The 15,783-nt window shown below is 33.3% G+C and overlaps 1 protein-coding gene across 8 annotated transcripts in view; it reads right to left on the bottom strand.

Annotated features, from left to right (window-relative positions):
• Positions 1 to 15,783, bottom strand: part of LOC117242913 (acetylcholine receptor subunit alpha-like) — a 380,997-nt gene that overhangs the window by 344,121 nt on the left and 21,093 nt on the right. Inside the window, exon 1 of one of the 8 annotated variants that reach the window (XM_033509967.1) lies at positions 140 to 158. The exons of the other annotated variants lie outside the window; for them this stretch is intronic. Within the exon in view, the coding sequence (XP_033365858.1) occupies positions 140 to 142 (3 nt within the window). The 5' untranslated portion in view covers positions 143 to 158. Of the gene's footprint in view, positions 1 to 139; positions 159 to 15,783 lie in introns of those variants that run through there. 8 annotated transcript variants of the gene reach the window in all.

Here is a 15,783-nt window from a genome sequence, read left to right on the forward strand (position 1 = left end):
CGCGAATGAAGCACATCCAAGCGTAATGCAGACACGCCTGAAATGTTAAACTTTACGTGTTACACAGCCTGTTAGCTGCAATGTAGTACAGCTTAGCCAAGGCGGTAGTGAATTTTAATACGTGCCATTATGTTCTTACCATACTAACTGTGGTTTTCCAGTACCGTGTAACATCTGGAAGAAAGTTTGCAGAGAGAAATAATTAAGCTGAAATAAAGCATAACGAAATTTACAGAATATACGAAAAGATTTCACGAATAATACGCGGAAATATTTTAATACAGTTTAATATATTAGATATATTTCTAATATATTCGAAGGTTTCGATTTATTTGGACAGAAAATTCGACGCTACTTTTTTTTCTTTCCTTTACAGTTAAATTTTATTGTTTTATCAGTTATATCTTTAGAACATAAAATGATATACTGGAACTAAGAACAGGGAATGGTAGCTAGTTTCGAAATAACGTGGTTACGCTTGCAGGAGACAAAATTTGTTTAACGAACACACGAAAGTTATTCGCCAGACCATTGCAATTTCGGAAAATGTTGAGAAATTAATTGACTGTCTTAGGAAAGATGTGCAGAAAGAAAACAGAGATTAAAAGAGCTTTTAAGAGTTTTACGGAGAAAAATGTTGCGAGGTAATTTAATGCAATTTACGAAAATAATGTATTATAAATTATAACTTTGTTTAATAATGTATAATGCCCGATATACCGCAAAATAATCTTTTCATAGGCATTTGAACTGCATTAATAAAAATAAGAACGTGGAAAGTTAGTATAAATCTACACATGCATATTCATTTAGAATTCTTTAGTCGTGCTTTTAATTGTTACGATTAAAGAACAGCTCGAGGTTATTACATTTTACATTTTCACGCAAAACTATGCATTTCGTTAACATCTCCATAATTTCTTCTCAAACTAATCGAATTAAAAGTATTTGACGTTTCCTTAATAAATTAAAGGAACAAAGTCATCTTGCCACCATGTACAAAGTGAAACTTTGCTGCAACTGGAACATTTACACAAAAAAATAGTAGAAAAGTTACATTGAATGTACGTAGAACAGAAGAGTGTATATAGCAAAGCATAGAACTAACTTTGGAATTTATTTTTGCGCAGTGCACGAAGAAAATACTGAAAAAGGGGACGCGTATAATAAGCAGGAAAGGAAAAAGAAGGGATTTCACGCGTTATGGCTGCGGCTTTAAACGCGAACATTTCATCTCTCTCGCCACTTTTTTCCCTCTGTTCTTTCCTGGCTGTCTAGCGACTATCAAAAACGCGAAGAAGACGAGTGTTTAAAACTTGCGACTAAGCTGTCCAAAATATTCACTTTGAGGTAGGATAACTTTCAAACCCGTTTCTTAAGCATAATTTGTATAATCTCGCGCACTAGCTTCTAATTTTAATTTCGTGTTGAAATATCACTATCTTTTTCCTTAAAAGGATATCAGACGTTAAGTGTCGAGCATAAACCAGACTAATGATTCATCTTTGAGTCATCTCTAACTGCGATAATATGTACAATTGTTCAAGTTTCCAATACAATGCATTGGAACATCGATAAATGTTTCACAACTTTTTATTCGACCAGAAGTAAAATTAACACGACTTTCGCTTATGGTCAAAGTCCAAAGTTCGTAAGGAATGTAGTTTCACCATTCAAAGATTCTCTGAATGCAGTTTTGTCCGAAATTTTGCCCGTATCTGCATTATAAGCACGTTTAATGAGAATTACAATTTTTCACTTTCGTCGGAAGCTTCAGGGAAATTTCGTGAGAAATTTTAACGCTAACTTCACTAGGTTCGGTCAAATGACTGATGTTAAAATTTAATTTAAGATCGTACATTCATTGTTATTTCTTTTTTTCGTCTAACATTATGTAAATTCTTATATCAACAAAAATTGAGAAATTGATTAATCAAATAATATATGAATTTACAGAAAATTAGATGAACGAACGAAGTAACAATGAATGTACAATCTTAATTTAAATTTTAAAACCAGTCATTTGACCAGGCCTGGTAAGTTTTCTGTTAAAGCTTTAGTTCCACTGTCTTAACACTAGGAAAGCCAATGTCACATTATTATACATGTATGAACATACATATATCGATATGAATTGCAATTGTAAAAGGAGAAAATGTACACTTACTGCATGTAAACATCGATGATTGTAGAACTATTTGTAATTAATAAAATTGCAAAATTTGCACGCACTTTCTACAGCAGTGATTAATAAATTAATGACAAATAAATAACGATTTATGTACCAATACAAAATTGAAGAGATCTCAAAATTTATGAAATTTAGTTTTGCAAACGTTCTATGCCGATGAAAGCCCATTTTAATTATTACAATGTCTCCAAAAGGTAAAAAAATATATAACATAATTCGTTGTTATATTAATTGTCTCGTTTGTAGATGATATAACGGACAGAATCGTTTACTGTTGGATATCATCATAGCAGCGACAGGCTCTTTTCAGACGAGGCATCTTGCGTATTACCATATCACACATTCGCAAACTTTGTACTTTTACGCTCTAAAGCTGTTTGCTTGTTTTCTAAAAGATTCCATTATAGAAGTTAAACTTTGCATAGAGAAACACAGGATTTAATGTTTATCATTTACTCGGTAGAAGTATGCAAAAGTTGCTACATTTTAATTAGAACAATTAGAAAATTTTATATACGACTAACGCCAATATTTTATCTAAAATATTTCTCATAGAAAGCTATGTAGCTTAATTCATTTTTCGCAACTTCTGAACAAAAGCGTGAAATATTTGATTCTATAACTATTTTTAAGAAAGACAATTCTCCGTTTAGAAAACGTTGCAATTAATGCGCTGATTGAATGAAAATTCGGGCGTAAAGCTAAACAGCTCGCCCTAAATTCTATTTCCACGTGTAATGCTTCGTTTCCAATACTTCCTGTTAATCCATAAAATTAATCATTTACGGACTAAGGCAGTTGTCGGCAATACTCGTTCATCACGCTGATCGTCCATTCGATTTTACCTGTTATCTATCTTGCTCGCGCTGATTAATTAAATTGTCGCAATTACGGAACAGATAACCATTGGAAGAAGGAAGCAGAAAGACGTTCCGCAATTCCTGCAACGAAAAATCCTCTGTAGCTAAGTACGTACTTCTACTATTGTCTGTACTGCATCGCCATTAATCACTTCGCTAAAACGAGAATCGAATCTACAGTGGCTTTCTAGCAAAGTATGATCTTGTAAATTCCTGTAACCATTACTAAATACTAATGAGGTAAAATTCCAGCGAATTAACCACGTTCTATAAAACGAACACGACGTGAGCGAACATTTTTTTCCTTTAGAGGCTCATGTATTGTGCTGGTATCATTTTCGGATGCGCATAGAATAAATGTAAAAAGCACAAAGGCAGAAATACAACGCAAAACCGAACACAGCTTTGACATTAGAGAACCACGTTTGAAACAGGATAAACTATTTTGAAGAGACAAATATATATCTATTTGAAGATATATCCCATCTAGACATCAATATCATCGTTAATGACCTTGCAGTCAAGAAAATGTGAAAATGTTGCTCTATATGGGAAGCTATGATAAACTCCATTATTTTCACATCTCTTTATAACAATAATAGCAGCTTATATCTCAGCCTGCCGGTCGTGAAAAAGCACTCGGTTTACAATTTTTATTCTTCTTTACCTTACACTCTCCACGTACATCCTTCTGATAGATATTATTTACACACTCCTCTTATCAAACTATGTAACTGTTATCTGAGCCGTATATCCTTCTGATATATTATTTATATACATATTCCTTCACGAATTAACTAATCTCTTAACTAATCTATTAATGCAAATATTAACCTAGCTATTATCTCACAACATTTTATAACCATTTTCACTAAACGTTGCAAACTCTTTTTTTACTAGAGTAGCATCTATCAGATATTTTACTGCAATTATTTTGAAACCTTCATATATTGAAATACTAATATACGTTATTATATTAATATTACATTAATATATATTAATATATATTATGTATTATATATAATAATATAATAATAATAACAATTATATTTTATTATTTACAATAATAATAACAATTTATTTTATTAATATTTTGCGGTATTTATACTGATATCATATTAATATTAATATAATATAAAACAATAATAGAGTATAATAATATTATATTAATATTTTGTATATCTATCCCAGAACAAGATGAATTTGTGATATATATACACGTGTGTACCCCTATTAATATCGCGAAGAATTCTAGGTAAGAAAAGAAACTGAATATAGCGTTGTCGTTTCACGTTTCTCGATAAGATCTGCCTGGAAAATGATCGTCTGTAATAAGAAATATCACATGGGGAAATTAATCGAATCGTTGAACAAATTTATATTTCGCGCCAAGGTACCTACTTGGATAGACAGAGGCTAGTGAAAGTAACCAAAACGTGCACCGCAACAGAAAGTATGTTTAAGATCTCGCCATTATAAATACGTTTCATATATAGAGCATAGCGAAAGCATTTGCACGTTGGAATTTCAACCACCCATGCTTCGTGGGAGGATCTATTTCTATTTGCCTGCCTGTCTCCGATTCAGGTCAAACTTCCGGGGCAGTCGGATATCGAAAAATAACGAGAGAGTAAGAGGCGAACACTTGAAAAAGATTACGATACTGGGCCATTTGTTCAGAGAAATGGATATCGCGGCTCGCGACGCGCACACTGGAAATTTCTATCGATTCTCAGTTAGACAGCGTTCCCACTGCTGTTTCTATCTCCAGTCTCTCTCCTACTCCTCTCACGATCCCATTTCTTTTCTCCTTCTGTGCTCGTCGATATTTTCTCAAATAGGCTACTCGCGTAACGACTCTCTCACCTCCTCGTCACTCGCACCGCGAACATTCCTTCCTTTCTTTTTATTTTTTCCGTCCTTTCCCTCTGTCTTCGCGACTCTGTGTGCCTAACGGCAAAAGATCGAAGTAATCGTAAGTTTTGCCGGCATATAATACCTCCACCTTTCACCCGAAGATCAGCGATATTCTCCAAATTACAATATCCAGGCTGGCTCCAGCTTTGTTATCGTTATTTCACAGTGTAAAGGAAGCGGATCGAATTTTGATGAGAAGGATGATTAATTGAGCCTCCGGTGAAACGTTATATCGGGTAGCACGGTAGAAAATTATTTTAGCTTTGTTAGATGCATATTAGGCAGAAACAAGGTGCGAGTGTAATATATTATCTACTTATGCCTGTTGCAATAATGGCCGTTATAAATATCTTCTGCCTCGTGTACCGTAATATCGGTTATGACAAATATCTTGCGAAAGTAAAAAATCTTGATATTGCGGGAAAGCAGCACGGTTGTCAGCGGCTGATGACAATTCCTTTTAAGTAAGGTGATCCATTTCGTTGTAGAAATACGTTACGATGTTTCCATCACGTTAGTTTGAAATGTAAAGCATTTGGCTTCTGGATCCATTACTTTCGCGAAATGAAAAAATCCTCTCGCTCTTTCGTACACTCCAAATCCCTTTCATAAACAAACAAACAAAAAAAAACTGTTCATTCATTGAGAAAACAGTCGGATGCTTTGCTAGACTCAAACATGTCTGGAGCATCCTTATTTGTAACATGAAACTACTTGAAACCATCTAAAACAGTAACATTCTTAACCCAAGTGACGTTTGCTTTCTTTTATGATACACATCTCTTGTGCAATTAAATCCAAATGAACTCGCGTTATTGCGGATGAAAGGGGAACAACTGCATTTCTTAAATTGACATTATTACATTTGTTTGAGAAAGAATTCAGATATGAACTTCGTGTTTAATATTGGAATACCAGTGCTATCGATAAAACATCAAATAATTCCTTTCCACCTGTGCTATCGATAAAATTTCTGCTCATCAGATAACATCGTTCGCGTCATAAATCTTATTCGAAATGCGTTATCACGATCGTATCTAGATATTTTGAAAATCATTTTTTTTTTTTTTTTATTAATTCTGAGTTTTATTTCTGCGAAAATTCACGTTCACTTCTGAGAAAAATATATATTTTATACTGAATTGCACCAAATTGAAGCGTTTAACAATCAACAACCTCAAATTAATATTAGTGAAATTAAAAACTAATTCAACAACATATACACATTCCTTCGGTATATTTCTTACGTATGTGGCGGCACTCGACCACGGAAATTTCCAACGGCTTCGTGACATAAAGCCCTATACCTTCAAAGAGTAAAGCCGATAGGCCTAATGTATCATCGATATCCCTACGGTTCTTTCGCCGAATATTCGGTAGAATGCATATGCGGCAATCGTCGCGGACTTCTAATAAACGCGCGCGTAGTGAGGATATCGAGAGGCAACAAAGGAAAGAATCTGTTTGGTTTTGAACTAAAAGATTCATTCTGCCTCGAGCTGCGAAGCCAACACAATTAGAGAAACGGGTTATTGTCTCTTGAGAGTTCAGTGTTAATCGTTACTTGTTATTAATCGTTGTTAAACGTTAATCGTGGTTAATTGTTATTTGTTGTTAATTGTCCAGAATTTAATAAACGTTATTGTTGAAAATCAAGAGTATTTCTTGTGAGCACCTTCACCGACGATCACCTCATGTATATCAAACAGTTACATTCACATGCAAAAGTGAATAATGATTAAGTTATTGATGATAATTTTCGATGTTTAAACTGCTATAACTTCGTGCAAAGATGTGGTACAAAAATCCAGCGTGGTTCGTTTTAAAGCGTGAAGCTTTAACTTACACAATCCTCAATTCACCTTGAGGTGGATTATTATACGTATTGGTTGATTTATTAAAGAGACGAGTAATAAAATTGTAATAGTCAGTGTATATTAAAATCACTTTAAATACAAGTACAGAGACAGTGTATCCCGGTCGTAATCGTCGCTCGCTCAATGCTACTGTTCAACTCTACGTTCGTTATTCGACTGTGTGACTAGCTATAATGATTCGCTATACTGTTTGTCCTAGAGAACATGTTCGTCTATTTGTATCGGCCGGTACTATTACAAAAGGTACAAATGTAACTCTGGTTGACGATTACAAATAACGGCGATAATATTTTGTCCGGAGTTTGTTTACCTTTGAACCTAACAAACCAAAACAATGTTGACACTCCAAGGCACAACAATACAAGTCACTACCGATTCGAATCTTCCGTTGACTGATGTGCAGCAACCAGCTTTTTAGAAACAGGTGTTCCTACATTATGCAGGTATAAAAGCGAAGATGCTTCTTCTTCTCGAATATTGTACAAATCCAAACGTCTCTACGGACATTGGAAATGTTTCTTATGACTGAAACCACAATGAGTTTAAAGATTGAAGTCTCTCCTTTACAGATGACCTCTTAAAACTTTATGTGCGACTTTTTATCACCGTTTTATCAAACTCTGAATGCAGTGCGCCGCAGACACTAAAATAACGAAAAATGCACCAGGAAGAAGTTGAACTTGTACCTTGTGTATAGTACGTGTGCTTGGTGCATTTAAGTTTGAGAAAAACTATTTTTAGTTTCCCATCCGTTAAATAGTGTAAAAAGAACATCTTTGAAAAAAATCAACTCAGACTTGTGAAAGTTTAGCTGTCACACTTTAAAATTTCAGACGAGCTTAGGTGAATCGTCGTGCGATTTTGTTACGATGTCTAGACGAAAGTTTATACGAATGTAACTGTTTAAATATCGACAATTTTACATCGAAAATTTAGCGATCCTTTATTTTTGCACGCTGGTGTATAAATCATTTCCTAACACGATTTAGGCGTCAACTATCTGCATCAGCAAGTGAACACCGCGTATTCTTCCATCACATTGCTAATACAACATGCTCGGCTTCGTTGTCTCGTACGGTAAATGGCGCAGAGTGCTACGCCACGATACGGGGTTATCTCGTTGCGTCGTGTGAGACGTTTCAGAGGCAATTTGGTTGCGATGAGTCTTCGGTACAGTTCTAACGTATCCTCCTACTCTAGACAACAACCAAGCATCTAGCGAGCTTTTAGATTGTTATGCGCTAGTAATAGCTGTTCTGACTTCTCTACAGAATATCACGTAATATTACGTCAAAGATTTAGAACAGTATTTACGATATTTGTAAAAGAATATTTTTTTATAAAAATGATGATACGTGAAGGAATAGGGATACTTTATACGTCTGTATATATACAGACTGTCCCAATAATTTTGTGAATCTGTCACGTAAAATATATGCGTGGAGATAAATAATGTCTTCATATTTCAATTTTTTGTGCGATACTCTATGAGCTCGTTGATGTTCCGTGGTAATTAATTTTTCAGCAAGATAGAGCATGAGCTTTATTTTTGACACATCTGGGTATCTGACAGAATTTGCGTGTGCGATAGGTTGGTTTATAAAGGATTATTAAACATCATAATTTAGAATTATATTATCGTCATAGAGGATGTCCCAGATGTCAACCGACATACTTTGCCAACATGTTTGGAGGTCACTTCAGCTAAAAATATTAGTCCATTCGTCTTCGTTGTCGAGTTAGCACATTATTCTCGCACTCGTTGAAACGAGCTGTACGTTTGTTTACGTAATGTTTGTTTTGTATCGATCGAACATTTCGGAAAGTTTGTGTAAACCAACATACACTAGTGTAAATCAGCGTAAAAATATAGTTTGAAATAAACGATTATCATCATAAGTTAAATAGCTTCTGATTTATACTACTTTTCCTTTCATATCTGAAAAACGAAGACGAATCGACTCATACTGTACGTAACATCTTTTGCTCAAAATAAGTTCCCAAACGCGTTGACAAAGCTTGTCGGTTGAGACGTGGGACATCCTGTAAATGCAAAATTCTATTAACGAATATGTACTTTTTTTAAACAAACAATTAAGACGACTAGAATGGATTAAGATAAAATATCAAACACTTAGATCCTTTTGTTATTTTGTTTCAACTTACGTTCTTTAATAACACAGTCAACGTTGAATTCGTTTTTCTTTCCGATCGGTGAACACTCAGATAAGACCCTACTTTTCCGTATTCATTGCGAGTTATGGTAAATCTATGGTAAAGCCGCATTATCTTCCGAACAGATTTCGGATACATCAAGAACAATTTAACTTTGACGAGACATCCTTATTCGCCTAGGTTGCCTTGTTTTCTCGTTCACGGCGCGAAAAATAAACAAGCCAAGCTAACGCTCTGAACTCCCGATAGAATTTACGTGGTAATTGTCCATTAGGAATGCTTAGAATGCCATCGTGTTAGGGAAAACTATCTGTAATTAATTGATAAAATAGGACGAAAGGTATTTGTTTTCCTCTTAGCAAAAGAGCAGCGTCGTTAACTGTGTTCCCCTCTAATGAACAATCCTTTCGATGTTAAAGTTGATTTAAGAAATATATACTCTCAACGCTCAATTATTTATTAATAGATTGCGGATATTTATGTATTTATGGAAAATTTACGGATGTGGAAATGAACATAATACGCAGTACAATATGCAAAAGCGCGTTAAATATATAAATTAAAGAAGCTTTTGCAACGATATTCTGTGTGTAAAAGAGATCTCAGTTCTATAGCCGTGTTTATAAAAGTATGAATTTGCATAAAAGTTCACGGTTTACTTACGAGTAATATTTATCAAAATTATTGTGTAATTATGAATCTATAATTATTCAATAAACAAATCATGTAAATAATGAATATTTAAAAAGCTATAGTAATCTTTATTACAACCTGTAATTGAATTTAATTTACAACAACTTGTAATTGAATTTAATCAAAGAACCAGAAAACACAATTAAGAAGGAAATTATTAGAAGGAAACGACTTCTTGTTTTCGTATCGACATATGGATCAACTCAAGTTAATCGACGATAAGAACTTCTCGTTGCGTTTCGTTAAAAACAACTCTGAACTTTCAGGCGAACGTACTACAAACCTTTGATTGTAAATTAACCATAAATAAATAAGTCATTTAAAATTTCGAAACTCGCATATATTTGTGTCAATGTAATTACGTAAAGTTACAGAAATATTATTAACTATTTTTATTTACTGAAAACCAAATTGTACTAAATATATCCATAAATTACTACTAAAAAAAAAAAAAAAAAAAAACAAACAAAGCAAGAACTGCTCGAAAAGTGGTGGACAGAATAGTTGTGTACACGTGTAAGAAAGGTTTGATTACAAGCATTCCATAGCTTCGAAAATAGTTCTTGACAAGCGATCACTCCTTTAAGGGTTCTTGAATGCCAGAGCATGCGATGTGAATCTCGACTAATTAACGTGAGTTTGGCTGGATCGTTAAAGTGGACGTAGCCATCAGGCTCCGGTTGCGATGAAGTAGTACTTGTCTTCTAGCGATTTTAATGAAACAAAGTACGGCTACTAATTATCGCACCACGAACTGTATATTTAAGTTCGACCATGTAATCTATTGATTTGAAAATTAAGATAATTCTATTGTTGGGCGCAACAGAACAGATTTAATTACAGTTAAAGGTGAGCCCTTATTTATATTTGTAATTCTGTTAATTACAATACGTTTGCCAGCTACGATTTATTCTTGTAACTAATCGCTTATGATTTCAGAAATTCTGACAGCTATTTCTCCCTGTTTAGATTGTTGTAAATTGAACTGATAATTTAATCGAATAAAATAATTATTTGATTAAATTGAACTGATTATTTACAGTAGCAAACTACAATATTTATCGGAAAAGTTATCTTTGCCCAGAATTTTGATTTCCGTCGCGTGGTCTATTTCCCAATTGTCACTGTTCGAAAAATTATATCCATATTGTATAATCTATATATCACATTATATATGTGTATAATGGTCAACTACATCCATAGAAGAGAAACTTCAGATAGAAACAAATAACAACAAGTGCCGGCAGTGAAAGTCTAACACTCTATATAATGGTTTTACTGAACTAAAATAATAGGATCTGCAATTAATCTCATTGCAAATATTTGACATTGCTATAATCTTAACCATGGTACATAAAATTATCATATACTGCAACAGATACTTCGATATTTCACAATTCGAAATTTCATTAAAAAGAAGATACTCACTGCGATAGCATTGCAAATGATGCAAACATTTATAAAGTATTATGATGTAAAATTAAACAACAGGATTGTCATGTCAAGTTTAGCGAACGAAGAGGTGCTAAAGCATATTGCTAGATGTACCTTTTGTTTCGTTAATAATAATATGAGTGTACCAGGAGTACCACGCACACAACTTTCAAAAATTGAAATAAAATTCACGTATGTATACTCGCTGTTACAATCTCTCATCGATATATGTATGTACTCTTTTCCAGTTAGTATAACTTGCCACTGATATACCTTTCGATATTTTCGAAACATTCTCGAAAGCCATTTTATAATACTATACAAAACGATACATACCTATTACAAGGGTTTCATTTTATATATATTTATTTACAAACGATAGAAACTATAACTAATTAACTAAAACTGTTTCTTAATAAAGTAATAAATTACAACTAGAGCAACTAAATCAATACAACTGGTCAACTAGTAACGACTAACGACAAGTTACAACTCATGACAATTAACGATAACTAACGACGACTCTTCCTTTTTCTGCCAAAGCATCCTTTTTTAAGAGTTTCTGTCCTCTCATCGCACACACGCTTTTCCACTCGTCCACGATCAAATATGGTCGTGTTCGCGTTGCCAAGAACCCTTTTTCCGAAAGGGCCACGGACGTGTCCTTGGACCCGATGACTCGTGATGATTTCCCATCCCTTCTGGCGCGTCAGCACTTTTACTTTTATCTTCGCTATGTAGCAGGTATCCCTTACAAGTTCATCGAGTTCTACGCGATTAATTCACCATATGCTGAAAATGTTATACGAAATTGTTCCGGACATATGTTCGCAAAGTTAAATATAATCGGCCACTGTTTATTTTTCTTTTCCAGTACAATTGGAATTTAACGAGAGAGGAGTTAGTTAAAAATCTGTTCAAAAGTTCATGTTGTAAATAAAAGTAATTCGTGACGATTTCTCTTTTCGTTGTTAAATAAATGCGAGCATCGCGGTAACGATATTCTCCACAAGGATGTTTTGCAAGATGTAAATGTTTAAAACGATCGACGATGCAATAAGTAATATTGTTTGTACGACGTTTCGTGTTTTTAATGGGGAATAAAGTCACTCGTTGGAAATGATTTTTTTTAATTGTCAAGCGTCGTATTCGCTGGAGTAACAGTGTTTTATTAATATTTAATAATATTTTAATGGTCCGCCACAATCCAAAGGCGAAGCAGGCGAGGAGCAGGTTAAGTGGTCGCTTGACTGTATTTGTCAGACGACTTTTCTGTTTGCATGCCGGTTGCTCGTTTGTTCCACGTACAGGCAGTCATTGTTCTCCCAGATTATTTTTCCTCTTTCGTTTCCTGGTTATCCCCTTGTGCACGTAGGCGGCACAATCGAACTTTTTTTTCTCCTTTCATATCTTTCTAAGCTTTCATTCGAATTGCTGCGCTACGAAACTGCATTAACCGTGATCCCGTTTCGTAACGTTTAATTAGTCAACTTCGATAGCAACTTCTCATTATACTTTCTATATTAAATTTGTTTCTGCAAATGATATGCGTTTAAATCGAGATTCTAATGTAAATAACGTTCGCTCGTAAAGAGGATGCAGCTTAGTACGTTCCGTAATATTTTTATGAAATCAATTAACATAATTAGGAATACGGGATATTATGCAATGCATAAATTCTATTTCATCGTATCGTATTTACGTCAATGTGTATATTTAATTTAACTAATGGACCTTGTATTTACATCAAGATTGTTACCGAAATAAATATATTAACATAAACAAGATGGTTTTGAAAATTACGATACTTCTTATTAGAAAGAAAGTTGTATTGAACTATACATATTTATGAATTATATAAAATTATCGAATTATTTAATTATGTAAAACTTTACGCGGATTAATTTGTTACGATCAAGAATAATTATTTAACTAGGTGTATTTTCTTTCTCTATTTACAGAATTATCTTTATTACAATCAGTTATAATATAATAATATTATTAATCTATTCAATTATATATTGTATATTACCATTTAATACAATATTGCTAAATATATATACATATATATTATACATATGACGCAGTAAATATTTTAAGAACTTGGACTTATGGCACTTGTCCAATATAGGATAATATATCTTATAAAGTTTTTTTCCTAAATCCTTTACCCAAATGTTCCTATCTGTTGCTGCAAATATTTACATTTGTTTTGCCTTTCTTATTTTACTTGCACGTGAATCACAATGAAATTTGAAAAGCAAACGCTACTGCGATATTCGAACATTTTGGATCTCTGTGATATTTTGTAACATATGGGAAAGTTTATTCGCAAATGGCAGAAATTTAACAAAAGTAAGTGCAGTTCAGATAATTCGCAATGCCAATAGGAAACGCTTGAACAATTCCAATTTAAGTGGCGGAGCACCGAGCATCCATGATATTTACACAGCCACTTGATAATATCAAATATTACATACTATCCCCGATAAATAACGCCTGTATTCAAAATCACGCCGAGTCTATAAATCCTGAGGTCAAAAATTAAAATATCGGGAGTTCAACTACTCTGGCGTAGTTAAAGTTAATAAACTATTAATAGAGACAACTGCCAATACTGCTGCGCGACTGTTTTCGACCAAAACCTTCGGCACACTGACAATATTATTGACAGTTGCTACACTTTTAGTCGATACATTAAACTGATAAATGTAAATAACAAGTTAAATATTTAGATTAGCATCTTCTATCCATCTTCAGATGTTGCAAGCTATGAACACTATACATGTATACTAAGCAAGAATTTCTGTTAATTGCTAGAAAATGTATAAATGCATAAATAATTTACTGCTTCACTTACTACTTATCTAGGTAATATTAATATTTATTATTACTCAATAAAATCACTTTCAAATGATTATTGTCCTTTCACGGTACTATAGCACATCTTTGATTGTAATATATGTGTAAGTACAAGTTAATGGAGATATTATTACAAAAATTTATCGTCCGAATTTTACATATATTTAATTTCATTATTATTCGTTTCCATAATTTCCACTTCTATTATTTGATCATTTCCATAAATATGGTCATTCGTATTCACATATGCTTAATCCGTACATACACACCCATATCATTATAAAATTATACACGTATATATTACATTTCTAATGATACTAGTGAAACATAAATCTACATCGATACTAAACGTTAATAAATAACGTGTTCTCGGCAAATTATAACGCAATTATGATTTACTCAAGAAAGTTTATTCTGCTGGATAACAAATCTAACAAGATATTTGATATTTGCGACTTTACAGTGTTTTATACATCTTAAAACAAACCGTCTTACAAAAAAATGCTTCTGAGGATTGACAAAAATGTATGTTGCAATATTATTAGAGATATTCATCTGAGAAGAATTAGGAAAATAAGTAAAAGATGAAACTTCAATATCAAGTTCAAATATTCAATGGCTATTATTATATTATATGTATGTATGTATATATATATTAGAACAAACAAAGCCAGGTAGCTAATTACAGTGCTAATTGTTAATACATTCATTTATAAATAATTAAATTTAAAATTGAACTTTTCTCAAAACCAAAAGTATGAAACTACAAAAAATAGACGGAAAGGAAATACATCTTTTTAATAGACGCTTCAACATACATAACATCAGAACAATTGTTAAATTAGAAAGACAAAATTACTTCTAGAACACATCATCCTAGTCGATTTTAAATTCCTATCAAATCTTATTAATAGATAATTTAACATACCTGATGTTAAAACAATTGCCTAAAATTCATTGCAAAGCACGTCGTTCCAATCGATTTTAAATTCAAAGCCTTTCTGATAGATAATTTATAACATGAGTAACATATATGATATTAAAACGATTGTCTAATATTATTTCCAAAACGCATCATTCCAGACGATTTGTGATTCAAAATCTTTTTTAAACAGATTATTGAAAATACGCGATATTAAAACAACTGCTTGAAATTAATTCCAAAACACGTCGTTCCAATCGATTTTAAATTGGAAACTACAAGATGTTAGCTATGCACGACGGTAGAGTTGTAAGTTTAACGCGTATTAATTATTGCTGCAATAATCGCAGGAGATAGTCACTGGGTAGCCGTCACTGGTAGATGATTACGTAGTTAATCGAGTTCGGGGCCTTGCGAACATTTTGAAATAGGTGTAAGCGAGGTTTCCGCTGGTATTTAATCGAGCTGCAGCATGATTTAATTTGATTTGCTGGACGAGGCCTACGATCCATTGGGAGTATCGTAGATAGCTATGGAACAGGTGCCTGGCGTATCTAGTTCATTTACCATGCGGTTAATCATATCCGAGGGGAACATAGCTGCAGATCTCAATGGATTTATCTGTTAACGATTTGCGTTTAAGTTAATTGAAAGTTGCCGGCGTCGAGGTGCTTGGCAACTTAATAATATTATGCCAATCTAGTCTGAGCCGAGAATATTAATTTCGTCGCGAACAGGCTCAAGAATTCAGCATCTTCTGAATGTTTTAAAACCTTCCGAGACGAATTTCTTTTAGCGATGAACGCAATAACGTGATTGTACGGGCGATAATAAATTCAAATTTCAAGGAAA

This window comes from Bombus vosnesenskii, unplaced genomic scaffold (assembly GCF_011952255.1).
Source record: "Bombus vosnesenskii isolate JDL3184/JDL3185 unplaced genomic scaffold, Bvos_JDL3184-5_v1.1 scf7180000016281, whole genome shotgun sequence".
NCBI lineage: Eukaryota > Metazoa > Arthropoda > Insecta > Hymenoptera > Apidae > Bombus > Bombus vosnesenskii.